The 16,763-nt window shown below is 34.8% G+C and overlaps 1 protein-coding gene across 2 annotated transcripts in view; it reads right to left on the reverse strand.

Annotated features, from left to right (window-relative positions):
• KIAA2026 (KIAA2026 ortholog) overlaps nucleotides 1–16,763 on the reverse strand; it is a 130,912-nt gene that overhangs the window by 15,901 nt on the left and 98,248 nt on the right. For both annotated transcript variants that reach the window (XM_042913626.1, XM_042913625.1), the window contains one exon: nucleotides 10,094–10,209. In XM_042913626.1, coding sequence (XP_042769560.1) covers nucleotides 10,094–10,209 — 116 coding nt within the window. The remainder of the gene's footprint in view (nucleotides 1–10,093; nucleotides 10,210–16,763) is intronic.

Here is a 16,763-nt window from a genome sequence, read left to right on the forward strand (position 1 = left end):
CCACTACTCTACCAACACAGCTCATCAAGGTCATCAATGATTTCCATGTTGCCAAATTCAAAATTAATTCTCAGGCCTCATCTTTTTCAATCTATCACAAACAGCCCTCCTTTTTGAAATTATTTTCTTTACCTGGCTTCCAAGACACCCCGCTTTCTCTTGGTTATCCTACCTTACTGAACATTCCTTCTCAGTCTCTTCTGCTGAGTCCTATTCCTCTCCACCATCTCTAAATGTTGGAATGCCCCAGGGCCCGGTCTCTCTTTTTCTCTATCTATGCTCACATTCTAGGTGATTTCTACCAGTCTCATAGCTTAAATATAATCTATATCCTGACAACCCTAAATTTATGCCTCCAGTCTGGTTTATTCCCTTGAACAGGGACTCATACACTAAACTGTCTACTCAATTAAGCCCAATTAGATGTCTAAAAATCATATCAAACTTCACATGCTGAAATCCAAACTCCTGAATCCCTGCCCTGCAAACCTGCTACTCCTTTAGTTTCCCTTATCTAAATTAATGGCAATTCCATTATTCCAGTTGTTTAGACCAAAAATAGAACATCAACTTTTTACTCTTCCTCTTCTTCTTCTTTTTTTTTTTTTTTGACACTTTATATCCAATGTTTAAGAAAATTCTACCTATCCTACTTTCAAGATACATCCAGAATCCAACCACCCCTTGCCATCTGAATAGCTGTTAAGGAGAATCATGAAAAACAGGTGACCACCAATTGACCCATGAGTTGGACCCAGGCACTCAAAGGCTTCTCATTCCTTCCCCCACCCTTGGAATGCAGGTTCTACTTGCCTTTCCTGCCCCCCAGAGACTGCTCCAAGAACACAGCCTTGAGATAGTGATGTGATGTTGAAAATACCTACACGATATATATGTGATTGCATCTAAGTAAGGCCTCCTTATATGAACTTTTAAGATCTGGTGGGCAGGTGCAGAGATCCATTTGTCTTGCTGCTGCTCAAGACAAGCCTTATCAAATGTAATTTCCTTTTACTTACTCAACCTGCCACCTACGCACCTGGAGTGGCCTGTTTCTTCTTTTGGTCTCTCCCTGCCCTCTGAATACAGACGCCAGTTTCAGATTACACCAGGGAAACTCCTTAAGAGTGTTACAGACCAGTAACCACTATCCTGTTCCAAGCCATCATCGTTTTTGTTTTTGCCTGGATTATTGCTTTTTGTAATTGAATTCCCTGTCATCCCACTACACTAATCTCAGCATGACAGGTAGTGTGAGTGCTTTAAAACATAAGTCAGATCAGGTCCTTCCTCTGCTTAAAACCATTCAATGGTGTCTTATTTCAGAGTAAAAACAAAAGTCCATTAAGACTTACATGATCTGGATACTGTTCCCTATACTTCTCTGATATCTTGACTCTTAGCCTTTTAATCCTCACTCACTCAGCTCTGGATACACCTGTGAACCTTTGCATTTCTTCTACATGCCAAATATGAGGCCAACCTTAGGGCTTCTGCATCTTCTTTTCCTTCAGATATCCATGTGGCTCTCTTCCTCATTTATTTCAGGTCTCTGAATATCAACTCATCAGGGAAGCTTTCCCTGACACCCTACAAAAGAGCAATCATCATCTCATCCAAACCAGGCATTTCCTATTCTCCTTACCGTAATTTAATTTTCTTCATAGTACATATCACTAACTGACATTTTGAGCTTGTCTGTTTCTTCTGAGAATGTACACCACAGATGAAGTCAGAAATCAATAATAGAAGGAAAACTGGAAAATCCACAAATTTGTGGAAATTTAATAACATACTATTAAACAACTAATGGATTAAGGAAGAAATTATTTTAAAAAACCTGGAAAATACTTATACATAATGGAAATGAAAACACAACATAGTAAAACGATGGGACACAGTGGGGGGAAAAACAGTGCTAAGGGGGAAATTTAGAGCTATAAAGAAATGTTTACACTAAAAAACAAGAAACATTTCAAATCAACGACCTAACTTTATAACTTTAGAAATTCAAAAAAGAAAAACAAACTAAACCTAAAGCTAATGGAAGGAAGGAACTAAGATATCAGAGGTAAACAATATAGAGAATAGAACAACAAAAGAGAAAAATCAATGAAACCAAAATTTCCTTCTTTTAAAAGATCAACAAAATTAACAAATCTTTATCTAGATCAACTTAGAAAAAAAAAAAGAGAGAAGACTCAAATTAGGAAAATCAGAGATAAAAGTGGGGCCATTACAACCAATCCCATAAAAATAATAATTAGAATGTTATGAAAAACTGTATGCCACCAAATTGGATAATTTAGATGAAATAGACAAATTTCTAAAATCAAAAACCTACCAGGATTAAGTTACAAGGAAACAGAAAATCTGAATATGCCTGTAACTATTAAAGGAGAATGAATCATTAATTCAAAAGTCTCTCAACACAGAAAAGTTTGGATCTAATGCACTCACTGGTGAAATCTACCAAACATTTAAGAACTAATACCTTTCTTTTGCAAACTTTTCCCCCAAAAAACTGAAAAGTAAGAAAAACTTCCTAATTCATTCTTTGAGGCCAGCATGACGCTAATGCCAAAGCCTGACAAGGACACTACAAAAAAAACTAGACAAGTATCTCTTTTTTTTTCTTTTTTGTCCCATTTTAATTCCAGTTAGTTAACAATTAGTGTTATATTAGTTAAGATGTACAATATAGTGCTTCAACAATTCAATACATCATCCTGGTGCCCATCACTACAAGTGCACTCCATAATCGCCATCACATTTTTAACCCATCCTCTACCCTCCTCCCATGTAGTAACCATCAATTTTTCTCTATAGTTGAGTCTGTTTCCTGGTCCGTCTCTCTCTATATATAGATGTAGATATATAGATATAGATAGATTTCTCCTTTGCTTATTTTGTTTCTTAAATTCCACATGAGTGAAATCATATGGTATTTGTCTTTTTCTGACAGTTTGATTAGCATTATACTCTCTAGCTCCATCCATGTTACTGCAAATGACAAGATTTCCTTCTTCTTTATGGCTGAATAATATTCCATTGTGTGTGTGTGTGTGTGTGTGTGTGTGTGTGTGTGTGTGTGTGTGTGTGTGTGTATGCCACTTCTTCTTTATCCATTCATCAATTAGTGAACACCTGGGATGCTTCTGTATCTTTGCTACTGTAAATAATGTTGCTATAACATAGGGATGCCTGTATCACTTTGAATTAGTGTTCTTGTATCCTTTGGGTAAATACCCAGTAGTGCCATTGCTGGATCATCATTTTTAACTTTCTGAGGAGCTTCCATACTGTTTTCAACAGTACCTGCTCCCACTGACACTGTAAGAGGATTTCCCTTTCTCTGCAACCTCGTCAACACCTGTTGTATCTTATGCTGTTGATTAGCCATTGTGACAGGTGTGGGGCAATATCTCATTGTAGTTTTGATTTGCATTTCCCTGAAGGTAAGGGATGATGAACATCTTTTCATATGTCTCTTTGCTATCTGGATGTCTTCTTTGGAGTAATGTCTGTTGATGTCTTCTGCCTACTGTTAACTGGGTTATTTGTTTTTTGGGTGTTGAGTTGTATAAGTTCTTGAGTTGTATAAGTTCTTTATATATTTTGGATACTACCCCTTTATCAGATGTGTCATTTGCAAATATCTTCTCTTATTTAGTAGGTTGCCTTTTAGTTTTGTTGACTGTTTCCTTCCTTGTGCAGAAGCTTTTTATTTTGATGTTGTCCTAATAATTTATTTTTTCTTTTTAGGTTTTTTAATGTCCCAAACATTTATTTTTTCTTTTTGGGTCTTTTGATGTTGTTCCAATAATTTATTTTTTCTCTTTAGGTCCTTAATCCACTTTGAATTTAGTTTTGTGTATGGTGTAAGAAAGGAATACGGTTTCCTTCTTTTGCATGTTGCTGCCCAGTTTTCCCAATACCATTTGTTGAAGAGACTATCCTTTTCCCATTGGATATTCTTTCTTGCTTTATCAAAGATTACTTGACCAAAAAACTGTGGGTTCATTTCCATTTCAATACCATTCCCTTGATCTATGTGTCTATTTTTGTGTCAGTACAATAAATACTGTTTTGATTACTACAGCTTTGTTAATATAACTTGAAGTCCAGAATTGTGATGCCTCCAGTTTTGTTTTCCTTTTTCAAGACTGTTTTGGCTATTCAGAATATTTTGTGATTCCATGCGATTTTAGGGTTGCCTGTTCTAGGTCTGTAAAACATGTTATTGGTATTTTGATTGGGATTGCATTAAAGGTGTAAATTGCTTTTTGAAGTACAGACATTTTAACAGTACTTGTTCTTCCAATCCTTGGGCATGGAATGTCTTTCCATTTCTTGGTGTCTTCAATTTCTTTCATCACTGTTTTATAGATTTCAGAGTACAGGTCTTTTACCTCTTTGGTTAGGTTTATTCCTGGGTATCTTATTATTTTTGGTGCAATTGTAAATGGGATTGATTCCTTAATTTCTCTTTCTGCTGCTTCATTATTGGTGTATAGAAATGCAACAGATTTCTGTATATTGATTTTGTATCCTGTGGCTTTACTAAATTTGTTTAGCAGTTCTAGTCATTTTTTTAGTGGAGTTTTTGGGCTTTCTATATATAGTATCATGTCATCTGCAAATAATGAATGTTTTACTTCTTCCTTGCCAGTTTAGATGCCTTTTATTTATTTTTGTTGTCTGAGACCGCTGTGGCTAGGACTTTCAGTACTATGTTGAATAAGTGGTGAGAATGGACATCCTTGTCTTGTTTCTGACCTTAGGGAGAAAAATTTGTTGAAGGTTTTTTACCATGAATGATGTTGTATTTTGTCAAATGCTTTTTCTGAATCTACTGAAATGATCCTATGGTTCTTATCTTTTCTCTTATTGATGTGGTGTATTACGTTGACTGGTTTGCAACTATTAAACTACCACTACAACCTAGGAATAAATCACATTTGTTTCTGGTGAATGATCTTCTTAATATATTGTTGAATTTGGTTTGTCAGTATCTGTTGAGGATTTTTACATATATGTCAATCAGGGATATTGGCCTGTAGTTATCTTTTTTAGTGGTGTGTCTACCTGGTTTTGTTATCAGGGTAATCCTGGCCTCATAGAATGAATTTGGAAGTTTTCCTTCCTTTTCTATGCCCTGGAATAGTTTGAGTAAAACAGGTATTAATTCTTCTTTAAATATTTGGTAGAATTCACCTATGAAGTCATCTAGTCCTGGAGTTTTTTTGTTGGAAATTTTTTGATTATTCATTCAATTTCTTTCCTGGTTATCAGCCTGTTCAAATCTTCTATATCCTCCTGTTTCAGTTTTGGTAGTTTATAGGTTTCTAGGAATTTATCCATTTCTTCTTGGTTGTCCAATTTGTTGGCATGCAGTTTTTCCATAATATTTTCTTATAATTATTTGTACTTCTGTGGTGTTGGCTGTTATTTCTCCTCTCTCATTTGTGATTTTATTTGAGTTCTTTCTGTTTTTTCCCTGATAAGCCTGACTAGATTTTTATCAATTTTAATTGTTTGTTTGTTGTTCTTTTTCTCACTCCCTTAGATGTAAGGTTAGGTTGAGATTTTTCTTGCTTCTAATTGAGCCCTTTATTTCTGCTTTATTATTCCTTATCTCTGTATTAAGGGTCTCACTCATGTCTTCCACTCTCTTCTCAGGTCCACTGAGTATCCTTATGATCACTGCTTTAAATTCTCTATCAGGCATATTACTTATATCTGTTTGGCTTAGATCTCTGGCTGTGGCCTTGTCCTGTTCTTTCATCTGGGATAAGTATCTCTGTCTCCTCATTTTGTCTGCCTCTCTGGGTCTGTTTCTCTGTGTTAAGAAAAGCAGCTATGTCTTCTGCTCTTGAAAGAAGTGACTTTATGAAGAGGAGGTTCTGGAGTGTCCTGCAGTGCAGTGTCCCCTATTCACCAGAACCTGGCACTTCAGGAGAATGTCCTATGTGTATTGCTTACTGTAATGTCCAAATCACTTTTCCTTTCAGAGCAGTCGTCTGCGCTGACCCTCTGCCTGTTGTGGGCTATGCTTACTCTGTGGTATTAGTGGGACTCAGGCCGACCAGCTCTAAGAGGGGAGAGCTCACCAGGGAACCTGCAAGTGGGCAATCGGTGTTAGCGAAATTATATTGGGCCACTAGTCCTCTGCAGGATCTCTCAAAGCGCTATGGCTGTGGGGGATGTGAAGCTGGTCTGGGCGCAAGATGATGGCTGGGCATGGCCTGCAGCAGCAGATATGCACCTGGAGTCTGGGCAGGGTACCTATGCAACTTTAACAAAACTTGCCCTGAGTGCTGGGTCGAGGCTACAGGTATCTGTGCAGCTTTGTCTCCTATGGCTGGTTCTATGTTTATCCTGAGGGTCAGGGAGGAAAATGGTGCCTGCCAGCTTCCTCATTTTGAAAAAAGTTCACCAAGTCTAAAATCAGTATGAACAGATCTGTTTCCTGTTTGCCCCTGGCGTTGTGTAAACTGCTGTTTTTATGTTGCCTCTCTGCACAGGCTGTTATCTCTTTAAAGGCAGGAAACCAGCAGCTATCACTTACCCTCCTGGCTCACCCAGTGCTTAGTCAGCAGACTTTTAAAGCTCCAGGCTCCAATTCCCACTGGTTTTACAAACTCATGGAATTCAGCCCCTCTGGTTTTTAAAGCCAAACATTATGGGAATTAGTCTTCCCCATTGTGAGCTCCCTGGCAGAAGTACCTGTTTCTTTACCCTCTCTGTGTACACAGTCCTTTCCCTCCTGCAGGCAGCCTCCCTCCACATTTTGGCAGCCTCCCTCTACATTTTGGACTTCCCTAAACTTTCAGATGCAGCTTCTTCTCTATATTTAGTTGTGGAGTTTGGTCTGCCAGTCTTCAGACTGCTCTCTGATTTATTGACTTGGGTGGATGATATCTAGCTGTAAACATGGGATGGTGTGAGCTCAGGATCCTTCTACTCTGCCATTGTTCCCATGCTCCCACAGACCAGTATCTCTTATAAACACTGATGCAGAAATCCTCAACAAAATATAAGCAAATGGAATTCTGCAGCATACTGAAAGGACCTGAACAAATGGGATTTACTGCTAGAATGCAAGGATGGTTCAACATATGAAAACTGATTAATGTAACATACCACATTGACACAAGAAAGCAAAGAAACCACATGATCATCTCAATCATTGCAGAAAAAGCATTTGACAAAATTCATCATTCTTTCATGATAGAAACACTCAACAAATAGAAGGAAGCTATCTCAATATAAGAAAAGCCATAAGGAAAACCCATAGTGAACATCACACTCAATGATGAAAGACTGAAATCTTTTCCTTCTAAGTTTGGGTAGAAGGCAAAGATACTCACTTTTGCTACTTCTATTCAACACAGGACTAGAAGTTCTAGACCAAGGGGTGCCTGGGTGGCTCAGTTGGTTGAGTGTCCGACTTCAGCGCAGGTCATGATCTCATGGCTTGTGAGTTTGAGCCCTGCATCGGGCTCTGTGCTGACAGCCCAGAGCCTGGAGCCTGCTTCCGATTCTGTGTCTCCCTCTCTCTCTGCCCTTAACCCACTCGCATTCTGTCTCTGTCTCTCTCAAAAATAATAAACAAACATTAAAAAAAAAAAAAAAAAAAAAAAAAAAAAAAGAAGTTCTAGACCAAGCATTACGCAGGAAAAAGAAAAGGCATCCAAATTGAAAAGAATAATCTTTTCACAAACAACATGATCTTACATGTAGAAAACCCTACAGAGCCACAAAAAAAATTGATAGAACTAACTAAATGAGTTTAGCAAAGTAGCAGGATACAAAGTCAACACACAAGAATCAGTTGCATTTCTATACAGTAACAATGATCAATCTGAAAAGCATCTTAAAACAATTCCATTTTTAATAGCATAAAAAAGAATAAAACATTTAGGAATTAATCAAGGATGTGAGAGACCTGTACAATGAAAAGTACAAAACACTGGAGAGAGAGATTAAAGATGATATAAATAAATGGAAACACATCCATGTTTATGGATTAGAAGACTTAATATTTTTAAGATGTCAATACTACCCAATGGGCTCTACAGATTCAAGGCAATCCCTATCAAAATCCCAATTGTATTTGTTACAGAAATAGAAAAACCTATTCTAAAACTCATATGGCATCTCAAGGGACTTGAGCCAAAACAATCTTGAAAAATAAAAACAAAGTTGGAGTGCTCACACTTCCTGGTTTCAAAACTTACTACTAAACTTACTAATAATTTCTTGGGAATTACACCAAAGGCAGAGGCAACAACAAAAAAAGACAAACTGGACCTTATGAAAAATTTCAAAAATTGCTCATCAAAGGCACTATCAACAAAACAGAAAGATAACACACAGAATGGAGGGAAACATTTGTAAGTCATATACCCAATAAGGGATTAATAGCCAGAATATACAAGGAATTCCTAAAAATCAACATAAATCAACAAGCAGATTCAAAAATGGGCAAAAAACTTAAATAGCCATTTCTCCAAAGATATGTAAGTAACCAATAAGCACATGAAAAGATACCCATTTTATTTCAATATTATTAATCATTAGGTAAATACAAATCAAAAGTACAAAAATATACCACCTAGTGCTCATTAGAATGGTTACTAGTAAAAAACAAAAACAAAAACAAACAAACAAACAAAAAAAACCCAGAAAATAACAAATGTTGGTGAGGATGTGGAGAAATTGGGATCCTTGTGCATTGTTGGTGGGAATGGAAAACTGTACAGTCACTTGGAAAAGAGTATGGTGGTTCCTTAAGAAATTAAAAATAAAACTACCCTACAACCCAGCATTGCACTACTAGGTATTTATCCAAAGGGTATGAAAATGTTGATTCAAAGGGGCACACGCACCCCAACGTTTATAGCAGTGCTATCAATGACAGCCAAATTATGGACAGAGCCCAAATACAAATGTCCATCAACTAATAAATGGATAAAGAAGATGTGTGTGTGTGTGTGTCTGTGTGTATGTGTGTGTGTGTGTGTGTGTGGTGGAATATTACTCAGTGATCAAAAAGAATGAAATCTTGCCATTTGCAACAACATGGATGGAACTAGAGTGTATTATGCTAAATACACTGAATATGCTGAAATAAGTCAGTCGGAGAAAGATAAATATATGATTTCATTCTTATGTGGAATTTAAGAAACAAACAAGATCAACATAGGGGAAGGGAAGGAAAAATGAAATAAAGTAAAAACAGAGAGGGAGGCAGACCATAAGAGACTCTTAAATACAAAGAACAAACTGAGGGTTCATGGAGGAGCCATGGGTGGGGGATGGGCATTAAGGAGGGCACTTGTTGGGATGAGCACTGGGTGTTATGTATGTAATTGATGAATCACTGGGTTGTACTCCTGAAACCAATACTACACTTCACGTTAACTACTTGAATTTAAATAAACAAATAAATAAAACAAATAAAATAAAATAAAAATAGAATTACCACATGATCCAGCAATTCCACTTCTAAGTATATACCCAAAAGAAGTGAAAGCAGTATCTTGAAGAGATATTTGTACACCCATGTTCTTGGCAACATTATTCATAATAGCTAAAACATGAAAACCACCCAAGCATCCACTGACAGATAAATAAGCAAAATGGTATACACACACAATGAAATACTGAGCCTTAAAAAGGAAGGAAATTCTGACATATGCTACAACATGAATGAACCTCGACAATATTATGCTAAGTGAAAGAAGATAGTCACAAAAACACAAAAATATAAATGCTGTGTATTACATGAGGTACTTAAGAGCAGTCAAATAATATAGACAAAGTAGAATGGCGGTTGTGAGGGGTGGGTGGGAAGGAAAATGGGGACTTATTTAATAGGTACAGTTTCATTTTTACAAGATAGTAGGGTTCTGTTTAAACAGCACTACTTTTTCAGGGCTTAGAAGTGCCTTGCACACAGCAGGCACTCAAAAATAACTGTTGAATTATAAATCAATGGAAAAATACCAAATGATTCCAGAACATCTTCCCATAATCACAAGTTAAGAGCCCTAAAATAAGTAAAACGTTATAAAGCTCAAAGTACCTGTTTCTTTGAAAAGCTTTCATCAACTTTGGTTCCCATGGCAGCAACTCATTTAAAAGACGTATCAATGTACCATGCAATTCTTTTACAGCTTGCCTCCGATGATACCATTTGCCCTAAAAACACAATATTAAAGTAAATCCTTTAGATTTAATCTAAAAGTGAATGTCAAGCCTTATTTTCTGAGTAAAACACAAAATAAAACACCAATACTTATCAAATGAGTATATCTTTTTTAGAAGGTTGCAGAAAGAGGAAAAATATTCTGTAATAAATTTATAATATTTTAAAGACTCTCAATTCTACTAGAGAAATCTAAAACCTATTTAATCAAACAAGGAGACAAAATTTTTTTTTACGTTTTTAATTGGGTCAACTGTAAATATTTTAATAAGTCATTTCTAAATACATGTAAAAATACAAACATTCATAAAAATTCACTAAATATGTAAATGATATGGTTCACTTCTGTAAAGTTTTTGTAATTATCCCAAAGAGTGGGAAAAAAGAGAAAAAAGTCAGGATTGTTATATTCAAGCACAGTCTTAACAAACTTCCTTAGGAAGTTTTACAATTATTTTTACTTAAAAATATTTCCACCACAGACAAACAGATAAGTGGTCATAATTTTCAACACTATAATGCTACAGCTACACTGAGTTAATAATTACTGACGCCCCCTCTCCATTTGTTAAGTATTATCCAAAGTATTTAACTCATATATCTATCTCTATTTCTATCTATCTGTATCTCTATCTAGAAGGGGAAAAGGAGGGAGGGAAAAGGAGGAGGAAAGTGAGGAAGAGAAGGAGGGGAAAGAATGGAGGGGTTGAATGAGCATGAGAGTACACATGTACTTTAGTGTTATGAAAACCTTTCTAATGTATGTGCCTTTTTAGTCTCACTTAACAAATGAAACTAAGGCTGAGAGATTAAATGACTTGTTTAAGGTCCTATGACTTGAATCCAGATCTACCTTATGTTGAAGTACAAGTTCTTAGAACTACATCACTCTACTCTACTACATCACTCTACTCTACATGTCTACTCTTAAGAGCTGTATTGCATAAATTCAATGACATAGGTTATAAAAACCATTAGTAAAGATACACTTCACCAGTACCCATAAAATTATTCAAATACCATAGGAACAATAAGGTTACAGAAGTTATATCGTTAGGTAGCCAACTCCCCCCTTTTCCACAATGTTAGTGTATACCTATCACCATCACCATCTTCATCATCATCATCATCACTACCATCTTCATCATTTGCTGCTCTATAACCATGTGGTATTTCTTTTTTTTTGTTGAGATATAATTCATATACCATATAGACCACTCATTTTTTTCTTTTGTAACAAAAAATACACAACTATATATACTGTGGATCACAATTAACATGCAAAAATTAGACTTCATCTCATAGCAACTATTGAGTTAATTTACCACATATGTAGAACACTACGGCAGAAAAATAACCACTTCCTAAAGCAAAATGTATTCTGAATCTGTGCATAAATTTCCCAATTTTATATATATATATATATATATATATAACCGTCAACATTTCAGCCACTTACTGAAATGTGAAATTTATCTATGTATGTGAAATTTTAGTCACAAACATAAATGATGAATAGTGTAGTTCCTACTCCAACAGAATATTTATTCATGTAGAAATAAACAAGTACATTTTTGCTTCTGAGGTTTTTATATCTTGGAAGGGAATTGTTTATTAGAAGAGTAGGAAGATTTGGGATTACATGTGTGCACATAATGAGTATGGAACCTAGGCTCAATGATTAACCCTTATCTTTTTAATGGCATGACAAATCAGAGTATTGTGAAAAAATTTCAAGGAAAGTAATTATTTCATATATTGTTTATATATTATATCAATCATTATATCAATTGTATCAATCATTTATATGATATATTATATCAATTATATTTCATATAATAAACTAGACAGACTTTTCTTCTTGTCAAATGCTTTCTCAAAGGACTCAACAGTAAGTTATATCTCAAAAGTTTATTTTCTCAAAAAAAAAAAGGGGTTAGAAAATAGTATAAAGTGCTTATTCTAACCCATGAAAACTATTAAACAATAAACAATACTTTTATCTAGGGAGAGGTAAATGAGGAAGATGAAAAGGCAGATGACAGACAGTCACCCTAAATCCTTTGTGGAATGAGGTAGTACTCTCAGTTAAAAAAAAAAAAAAAAAAAGGTAGAGATTCTTTTTTTTTTTTTTTTCTTTAACAGGGCATACAACAGCATTATTTCTCAACTTTTTAACTACTACTTGGCTCAAAAATGAAATGGTAAGAATAGACGCAGAAAGACGAAAGGCATGAGTAATGAAGGTTCAGGGAGACTATCATCTTTGTGGTATATTTAATTGGAGAAGTGTTAAAAGACTAGAGAGCACCAGGCATTCTCTTTTTTTCTTTCAATTTTTCTTTATAATTTTTATTTAGTTTTGAGAGACAGAGAGAGAGAGAGAGAGAGAGAGAGGCAGAGAGGGAGACACAGAATCCGAAGCAGGCTCCAGGCTCTGAGCTGTCAGCACAGAGCCTGGCGTGGGGCTCAAACTTAGGAATCACAAGATCATTACCTGAGCTAAAATCAGACATTTAACTGACTGAGCCACCCAGGCACCCCGAGAGCACCAGGCATTCTGAAGTTTTTGTAACTGAGGGTTATATGGGGAAAGAATGGCAGATGCAGAATGAACCTGGGTAGTATGGCTTCTATCTGGATTAGTGTAGTGGTGATGGTGTGGGGAATGTAGAAGGACGAGCAGTATTGTGGGACCTTGAGACTAGGTAGATGAGGCAAAGGAATAGGAATCTGTGTAGCTGAATGTCATTATTTTAAGACATTTGTCAGCTGTGTTTGTGTCTCTATTAAATTATAGCATTAATTTTTGTAGAAAAGACATTAAAAAAGATCAGGAGAATTTTATCTTTTGATTTTGATTACTAAATTTTAATTAATCTAATGTCCAGAAAATATATTACTGAACTATCCAACTATATATACAGAGAAGGGATCATAAATATTAATCAGAGAATAGAATTCTAACTTTCATATAATTCTGTCTTATCTGCTGACCTGTTTGAAAATGCCTATAGCTTTCTAACTTTATATATGTTTTTTGGCCTTCTTCCCCTTTTTTAATATTGTATATTCTCAACTTGGGGTAGTGATGGTATGGTATTTCATTATTTAAAAATGCATATTTAATTATTATATATTTGGAAAACAAAAAGTCTATTATTGTCATAAAAGAAATTATAGAAAGAGTGATAAAAACTAGAAGATACATGTAAAGAATACAATGACCTCAATAAAGGATATCACTATATCCTGCCATGGGGTATGTGTGTCCACAGTTTTTATGTTTACCAAAAGGGGATACACATTTAAAAAAGTTCAGAATCACTGCACTGGGACTGGTATTTTAGGTAAGGTGATTTAACAACTTGACAGTAAAAAAGAAACTCACACTGCCTGTTTCATTTACCATCTTCTTTGGTCAATAAAAACCAAATGGAATTAATATAACGTGTCCCCTCCTACCTAGTGGTGGTCTTGGAGTGTCACAGTATACAATGAAACTAATATAAAGAGAAAAAAGTTACGAATTTTTAAAAGAAGTTAGAAATGGCAACCATCTGCCTTAACTTGGGTCTAATGTAAAAATTTATATAAAATCAAATATTTCCCGAATTTAAATCAGGTCGTTAACTAAAAGCTAGCAATAGCTATTCTGACTGATCAGCTTTATTTACATATACAAAAAGGCAAAACTGAGAATAACTACTGCGTTTCTTCTAGGATGAAATTATTAAAGCTAAAGGGAAGGACGAGAACATAGACTCAGTGAAACACAGGGAAGTGCCTGTAGACAGAGGCAGACTTTCAGCTAGAATTCTAGCTCTTCTGAATGTTAAAATCCCTTCTTCCACACAATGCTGTCCCACTTGGCCTACAGACAATTCCTAAAGAATACGAGACTGTATTACCTAAGTACCTATCTTTACACGTAGGTGTCTCTGTAATGCAAAAATTAAAATCTATAAAATTTAGTTTATTTACAATATTACTTAAAATTATACTGTTCTAAAGTTTAAAACTGGACTAAAAAACACAGAAAACAGCAAATTCCTCATCTTCAAACACTTAAGAGAGAACATGGATGTAATAAAAATCAGAAAGGTTCTTACAATCTTTATCTGTAGATATCAACACAGAATTGAAAATAAAGACAGTAGGTATAGAAGGACTAGTAAGAGGTCATTTGTGAAACAGTGTTATAACTATTTCTCTAATAAAAAAATATTTTATAAGCTTTATGTACATAAATGTAGTCCTAACACTTTTTATAAACAGGTATGTGAAAAGGGGGAAGAATAAACTGTTTTTCATTTAATATTATTTTCATTTAATATTTCATTCAATATTAGAATTCTATTTTCAGGGATAAAAACTATCTTGTAAGATAATCCCAATGTATTATGTGAACTTAATAATGCAAACATTTACTGAAGGTCACGTTAAAAGAGGAGAGTAATATTTTTCTTTTATGAATCTAATATAAAGTTTAACATAAAGTATGAATTTCAAGCATACACCATAGAGCCAAAGGCATTTAATATGGTCTAAATCTGAAGCTTACCTTTCAATACTTCTCATCCAATGTCCACAGCAGCTGCAGATTGCCAGCTCCCTTTCCATGAGATGCCCCAAATGTCAAACAATGGAGGTATTATAACCTCATAGGGATTACTACAAAAAGAACCTGGTCTATGGTTACAAGATAAAACTTTTATTATATTATGCAGTTTTATAAGTTTCTGAATAAGATACATTAATAACCTAAGGAACCATACAGGAAAAGAAACTTGAAAAAAAACTTACAAAACTACACAATATTATAAAATGAAAAGCTGAGTCTATGTGTATGAAATGAGTGGGGAGGGAAACTTACCTTACAACTAAAGAACGATTCCATTCTGCTGCAGTAATCAGGGATGGGTATGACAGAACCAGCATAATGCTGGCTGGGGTGTTGCAAGGACAGGGAGTTGGCAATCTACTGATGCTGGAGACATTGGACACCTAAAAGAAGAACAAAAGGAAAACAAGTAAATTCTAGGTTCCTTACATGTCTCATCATCATGGATGTATTTTACACATTTTAATAATTGTAGATGCTTTGAATGTTAAACTTAGGTGAAAGTAACTTGTTTACACAAATCATCCTATTACTTATATAGATTTTCTTATAACATTATATGTAAACAAAATAGCTGTTGACAGCTATATGAAGAAAAAAATAAAATCATATATAAATATACAATGAATGCTTTTATAAATTGAGAAGGTACTAATGTGTTAAGAACAGTAAAAAAAAAAGATGTATATAACAAAAACATCAATACTATTTTTCTATTTTTCTATACTCCTCTATAAATGTTAGATCACAGAAACTGGACCATATGACAAAATATTTTTTTGTTACAGGCTTGGCTCTTGTCACATAAATTGTGACAAAGGATTGGAAAAGGGATTAAATAATATATCGAGCTTTTCAAATAAAATGCAAATAACTTTGAGAAAAGCTAACCGTACACAAAGGTGTCTCATTTAAAATCACTAGCAGTATCTGAAGGTAACTTGTAAATAATTTCAACTCCTATGTATAAAAACACAGCACAAATCAAATTAACTATAATTAAGTATATTAATAAACCAATTATTTGGCATTCTCCTTAGTCTAAATAATATTAAATGAAAAGGTAGTATTTACTTTTTCTTATTGCTTACCTAAATAAACTATCATCATACTCATGTATTCCTGCATACTCACAGTTTTAGGGGTAAAGTATTACATTCACCTTTTTGGTATACAGTCCCTTGGAAAAGTGCTAGTTTGACAGTATAGTGAAATATATGCATATTAACATCAGAAAAGTTAAAAGGTATTAACACTGCCAGAGGTTCTAATATGAACTATCTAATGCTAGTATTTTCTCTCATCCATTTTCACCTAAGACTAATTTAACAGAAAAAGGGGCACCTGGGTGGCTCAGTCGGGTAAGTGTCCGACTTTGTCTCAGGGCATGATCTCACAGTTCGTGGGTTTGAGCACCGCATCGGGCTCTGTGCTGACAGCTCAGAGCCTGCAGCCTGCTTCAGATTCTGTGTCTCCCTCTCTCTCTGCCCCTTCCCCACTCTGTCTCTGTCTCTCAAAATAAATAAACATTAAAAAAATTTTTTTTACAGACTAATTTAACAGAAAAGCATTTGTACTTTATTTTAAAGGCATCTCACACTGAACAACATATACAACATGCCCATTATATATCCATAATAGCATTTAACTAGAAAGCATGAAAACAAACAACTGCATCAATGCTGAAAATTTACTGCAAATTTCAATGGCATTTAGTTTTGTAGAGAGGAAAACTGGGTAACAGATCATATTCCTAGTCAGGTAATTACTACTACTGGGGAAGAAAATCTAACAATATATATGTACAGATGGTATATAACCACTTTCATTTACAAAGAAGAACGAATTCTGGATTGGAAATTAACCACAGGTTGAGTATCTGAATTTGACCTTTTTCAAAAGTAAATTGGTGGTAGCAAATAA

This window comes from Panthera leo, chromosome D4, assembly GCF_018350215.1.
Source record: "Panthera leo isolate Ple1 chromosome D4, P.leo_Ple1_pat1.1, whole genome shotgun sequence".
NCBI lineage: Eukaryota > Metazoa > Chordata > Mammalia > Carnivora > Felidae > Panthera > Panthera leo.